The sequence below is a fragment of the Papio anubis genome, chromosome 13 (assembly GCF_008728515.1).
Source record: "Papio anubis isolate 15944 chromosome 13, Panubis1.0, whole genome shotgun sequence".
NCBI lineage: Eukaryota > Metazoa > Chordata > Mammalia > Primates > Cercopithecidae > Papio > Papio anubis.
In genome coordinates this window covers 26,830,507-26,836,687 of record NC_044988.1, presented here as the reverse complement: position 1 = coordinate 26,836,687, position 6,181 = coordinate 26,830,507, and the positions used below count along the sequence as shown (strand labels likewise).

General features: G+C 43.6%; 1 protein-coding gene across 27 annotated transcripts in view; it reads right to left on the bottom strand.

The window, feature by feature from the left end:
* Positions 1 to 268: 268 nt before the first annotated feature.
* Positions 269 to 6,181, bottom strand: part of TRPM3 (transient receptor potential cation channel subfamily M member 3) — a 929,658-nt gene continuing 923,745 nt past the window's right edge. For 18 of the 27 annotated variants that reach the window (XM_021927842.2, XM_021927844.2, XM_021927846.2 and 15 more), the window contains one exon: positions 269 to 3,676. In XM_021927842.2, the coding sequence (XP_021783534.1) occupies positions 2,224 to 3,676 (1,453 nt within the window). In that variant the 3' untranslated portion in view covers positions 269 to 2,223. The remainder of the gene's footprint in view (positions 3,677 to 6,181) is intronic. The other 9 variants (XM_031654817.1, XM_031654820.1, XM_021927851.2 and 6 more) reach the window with 3 other exon arrangements.

The following is a 6,181-nucleotide window of genomic DNA, read 5'->3' as shown; positions in this document are numbered from 1 at the left end:
AGTTTTTATTTTGTTTTTTCATCTTATATTTAAAGGCCATGTATTTACTTGATTTCACAAAATGAAGTCAAACTTGGTGTTTTCAATGATAATTAAACAAAAGAACCAGGTAGTACCTCAGGCCAGGAACAATAGGTTGTTTTTCTTAAAGGCTTTATTTATTTATTTATTTATTTATTTATTTATTTTTTTGAGACGGAGTCTCGCTCTGTCGCCCAGGCTGGAGTTCAGTGGCCAGATCTCAGCTCACTGCAAGCTCCGCCTCCCAGGTTTACGTCATTCTCCTGCCTCAGCCTCCCGAGTAGCTGGGACTACAGGCTTTATTCTTTTTTAAATATTAATGAGCCAAATAGGAATCCAAAGATTTGGGGTCAAGATTTCTTTATCCCACTTCCAATCCAGATTCTGATCTAGAAGATTATGCCTTTACTTTAGAGTCTAACACTAGCTGGTTTAAAGTTGCATGTCTATTCAGATTGTACTTGGTGTAAAAACTTTGTTTAGGAAAATCCAGAATAAATAAGATGTCCCGATAGTGAGTGATTTCAGACAAAAAAGGGCAGAAGGCAAGCAGTGAGTCATTTTGACAACTCTAGTTTGATATGAGAAAAAGTCATAGGAATTTTTAAAAAATCATAATCTCAACATTTGGTCTAATAGTATACTGAACTCTTTCAATGGGACTTCTCATATATTAAGAAAATCTTTTGATTATAGTTCAAGGTGATAGAAAAGTCCAAGCCTCTTAAGAAAGCTCTTTATGTCTGTTTATTTCATATATAAATATGTGTCTCTGCATAAATGCATATACATGTGTATAAGTGGCATATACTATAGAACTCTTTATATGGTTTATTTGCTTTCTATTTTGGTCTACTGTATCTTTTTTTATAGCTCTGTCTATAAGAAAAATATTCATGGTATGCTTGCAACTGATGGCTTTGGGTTGATACCAAACTCCCAGTCAAATCTAAGGTTATTTATAGTTTTGAAACTCCCTTAAAAAGTACTTTGGAACATTTCCATAGAAAAGATACCAGCCCTTGAAAAACTCCAATTAAATTTATGCTGAGCTCAGATTAGATGGCAAAACTCTAGGTATGAAAATATCCACATATAACCATATATTCATATACAAAATGGTCATGTGATGAGTGGTGTGAAAAATTGGCAGTTACGTCTTGGAGGTGTTCAGGAGGATGTGGTGGAGCCATGCAAATGATGACGGTCACACAGCAGCACAACACACGACATGAATGGTGAGAACAGAACATCCCCCATGGCAATTTCAGGCTAGTTCTGTCCACTGTTTTTTTTTTTAAGTTCAATATTACATATTCATTGAATGAATTCATTGATGACAGGTGAGATACAAAATAAATTTAAAAATATAAAATTATTTAATTACATTCATCCTGAGCTTGCTTGACTAGACTTGAACGCCCACTGTATATAATAAATCACTTGACTTTTGTTTCTTTTTAAACATCAACTCTTCTTTCATTTCGACTGCAATACAAAAAGGCATTTCTGTTCCCTTATTTTCTTCAAAAAAGGATAAACAGTTGTGGCACCAGAAGTGAATAGATAAGAGACAGGTGAACTATGACTGTTACCTTGTTTTTTCTTTATAATGATCAATTACAGAAGTGTTGGCATGAGAAGGATGTGGGACGTTAGGTAGAACTGCTTGCTGCCGGCTTATACTGAATAAAGAGGATGCTCTTCATCAGTCACCAGTGATGGAGCCAATGTGAAAAGAAAACAGAATGGAAGTTTAGAATATCTCATTGTGTACGCTGGCTATTTTATTTTATTTCGCAATTTAGCCCTGCATCCTACAACTCTTGATAATGGTCAGAAATCAACAGATGCCTCCTGGCATGGAGCGTGCTCGAATCCCCTTGTTTCCCCTGCTCTCATGGCTTTCTGCCGTGACTGTGGATACATTCATCTCTAACCCTTCCTTCTCCCTCTCTTCCCCCTCCCTGCCCAGCAAGTGTGAACATGCCTTAAATCCCCTGTGTCTGGCACTGGGTCAGATCAAATGCTTTCTTGATCTGTGGCCCAGAAGTCACCTTTGAGTTAACACCTCCCAAAGCATTGCTTGTTTTGCTCAGCTAAGAATAAAGCAGGTATGATTCAAGGAAGGGGGAAAAGCTGGAGTTGGAGAGAATGTTAGGGCTGGATTCTTGAGCCTCCTGTGATGGATATTAAGAAGGTTTAGTTGTGCTTGCTTTCAAAGCTTTGGAAAGCCGATGTTCTGGACAGTCTCCTCATGGACAGGCTGTCCCCTCGGCCCTCTGGCTTGGAGGACTTGCTTCTCTGGAAGGGATTTCGCAGGCTTGCTGTGTTCCGCTGCCTGTCGAGTTTGTCACTGATGGAGAAGCTCTTCCTGGTGTGTGCATATGGCGCGCTTGGCTCCTCTGCCGAGTAGCTGTTGGCGCGCTCTATCTTGGGAACAGTGATGTTGTTGGACAGGGCTCTGTCTGAGTTATCACCCTCCTGGGAGGATATTGCAATGGTGGCTCTGCGGCCTTTGGCCTCATTCTCCTCACTGTCAGAGCTGGGGTGACTCAGTTCTGCTTCTCGCTCGGGATGGCAGCAAGATAAATCCTCCACTTTGTCTCCAAGACCTCCAGGGAAGGCAGCTCTGTCCGCAATTGCTTGAGGGGCATTGACACACCTTGTGTCAATACAGTCTGTAATACTTGTGTATTCTGCTGTTTTCACAGGCATCCCAAAGTTGGCATAATAGCTCCTTGAGGGGGAAAACATAAAGCTATGAGATTTCACGATGGGAGCCTCTTCTAGAAGAAAGGGTGTGGTGGCTAGGTAGCGGCTGCTTTTGGAACGCTCAATGGTGTGGTACATCGGAGGGTCTGAGTCCCAGGGGTTTTGGCATTCTGGAAGGTGGGTATAGTCTGAAGAAAAAGATCTAGTGTCCATGGAGGTGATGTCCTCGAAATCAATGCTCCGGCTTGGAGGTTTGTCTGTGGGTGCAAGGGTTGCATAGGCACTACTTGAAGGGGCTGTGGAAGGTACTGGAGTTGAAAAGCTTGGCTCGCCCAGCCCAAGGATGTTGATGGAATTGTCCAGAGGGTCTATATCACAGTGGAGCTCATCCATAGCAGAGACATAGATGTCTATACACGATGATGGTCTTCTGGAATCAGGAACAATGGCCAAGGTGTTGGCAGGGGCTGCAGGAGCTTTGGGTTCTTTTGCTACAGAGTGGGAACTAGTAGCCCTGTGTAGGCTCAGGGACCTTTCTTTAAAAATACTTTCCAACTTTTCTATACCACCTTTGTCTTTCATATTGACTGAATAGAAAGAATGGCTTCGCATACGGGGCATTAAGGTTGGAGAAGTTGGGGACATGGTCTCCTCACCTGCAGGGTCTATACTCTCTTGGAGCTTGAAGGTGTTCCCTTCCTGGCTGTTGAAGCTGCTCTGGCGGACAATGTAGGCTGCGTCTGTGCAGTCTGAGGAGGTCCTCGAGCGGATTTTGTTGGACTCAGCCCTCTCCAGACCTGTCAGGCGCTCCAGGGCCGTGGCCATGCGCCCGATGAGGTCTTCCAGCTGTGCCAGCCGGATGTCCACAGTCTGGAGCGAAGCCTTCATGGAGTGCTCTCTCTCGTTGACTTCCTCCAGCCGCATGGACATGTTCTCCACCCTGTGTGAGGAAGAGAGAATAAGAGTCACTCGGCCTGGTTCATCTGCTGGGGCTTTAGAGAGCAAGGATATTGCCTAACCTTGGTACCTTCAATGCTGTCTTCCCAGAGGGAAGACAGGTTACAGGTGTCAAGAGGGGTTGGGGAGGAGAGTGTGGCATTGATGCTGCGACAGAATCCCAGAATTAAAATCTTTTGGAGCTAGAAGAGGCTTTAGAGATTATCTAATCCAGTGATTTTTTTTTTTTTTTTTTTTTTGAGACGGAGTCTCGCTCTGTTTGTCGCCCAGGCTGGAGTGCAGTGGCGCGATCTTGGCTCACTGCAAGCCCCGCCTCCTGGGTTCATGCCATTCTACTGCCTCAGCCTCCTGAGTAGCTGGGGCTACAGGTGCCTGCCACCATGCCCAGCTAACTTTTTGTATTTTGTTTAGTAGAGACGGGGTTTCACCGTGTTAGCCAGGATGGTCTCGATCTCCTGACCTCGTGATCCGCCTGCCTCGGCCTCCCCAGTGATTTTTTTTTTTTAGCTGTCAATCCCCCTTTCCCTCAATGAAATGGAATGCACGACCCTGATAAATAGGCACTAAAATGGAACAGTCCTTATTGAAGTTGAGTGGGGCCAAGTCCACCCTGGCCTAGCTGTGGTTTGAGGCAGGGCATAATGACCTAACTAAGCATTCAGTTGTTGGCTTATCAGGGTCACCCACACAATGAGAATGTTGCATTTTGAGGATTTTACCCACAATTTTGCAATGAAATTTTAGAATCTAGCTATTTTTATTGCAATACCCATGTAAAATTTGTATTCCATGGATGGGGGTTATTTTTATTTTGCATTTATACAATAATTTTTGTTGTTATTCATGATCATCTTTTTAGAAGGTTGTGTCTCTAAAGGAATTAATATGGCCTAGTTACTGAGGCACCCAGGATTGATCTAATCTAATCCAATCCTTTCATTCATAAAGGAAAAGCAAAAATCAAGAATTTAACCAAGATTGCATAAAGCATTTTGTTGTAAACACTACAGTATCTGTCAATAAGTCAATTCTACTCCTCTCTCTGTCTCTCCCTCTCTGGTTAGCTGATCACAGATGCCTTATATTACAGTTATTGCTAGAACTCTCTATCCTCCCGTTGGAAATTCTTTTCTTTTTAAAATTAAATTAAATTAACTTTTTTAGAGATGGGGGTCTCACTTTGTTGCCCAGGGTGGTCTCAAACTCCTGGGCTCAAGTGATCCTCCTGCCTTGGCCTTCCAAAGTGCTGAGATTACAGGCATGAGTCACCATGCCCTGCCTTTTGTTAGTTTGTTTGAGACAAGAGCTCACTCTATTACCTAGGCTGAAGTGCAATGGTGTGATCATGGCTCACTGCAGCCTCAACCTTCCAGACTCAAGTGATCCTCCTGCCTCAGCCTCCCTAGTTCTGGGACTATAGGTGGATGCTACCATGCTAGCTGTTTTTAAAATTTTTTGTAGAGACAGAGGCTTGCTGTGGTTGCCCATGCTTGTCTTGAGCTCCTGGGCTCAAGTGCTTCTCATGCCTCAGCCTCCCAAAGTGCTGGGATCACAGGTGTGAACCCTGGACATTCTTGGGGGCATGGTTTGTCTCATATTCCTGTTTTCATTTCTATGTGGTCAACCTAATACCTGCCAGGTGTCAACAAATGGGTCAATGACATTTATGAACTTGATTTCAATTGTCACTCAGTCTGCCTGGCCATTTATTTAAGACAGAGGCCACATATTAAAAATAAAATCATACCTTATTTTTCACTTGCTCAAATTAACTTGGAAAGGACAAACCAAAGCCAAGTTACAATTTGAGCTCAAACTTTCACTTTTAAATGTCCAAAGACAAACCTTTTGGTGAATTTAAATGAGACCCAGGCACAACTTTTCTGGAGAGGATTAAAGTGACTTTTTCCAATCCTTCCAATATGCAAAGTAAATCGTTTGCTGATTCTTAAGGCACTTGCTGCAGGAAGACCATGGCTACACAATATGCTTCACAGTGAATGTGGGAATTAGGCTGGGTCCCTGCGGTCTGTGGGGGTGGTGGTGAGGTTTTAATGACAGCATCACTTCTATTAGGGAAGCACATACACTTCATATGCCAGAAGCAGGTTATATAATACAAGAGGCATGTGGATCTCTGGGAGACCTATAGACTTCTTAAAAACCTCCCCTCCTGCTAGCTAGGAGCATGGGGGTATGACTCCTCTGCCTTGGGGCACATTTCTGCCTCTCTCAGGAACCCGCCACCCCTACTCTGCTTTTATCCTTCAGCTTCCCTTCACCCAACTAAAGGTCCCAGCCTGCCCTCAAGAGCCCTGCTTGTCACTTTTTCTTTTGCTCCCTCCTGCTGCCCCATAACCAACCCAGCACATCTCAGGGGCCAGGCACACTCTGCCACCATACCCAGGTGTATTCCCAGAAGACTTGTCCATTGAGCTATTCTGTATCTGGCAAACTCAACGCCATGCACTAAGCTGACACAGCTAAT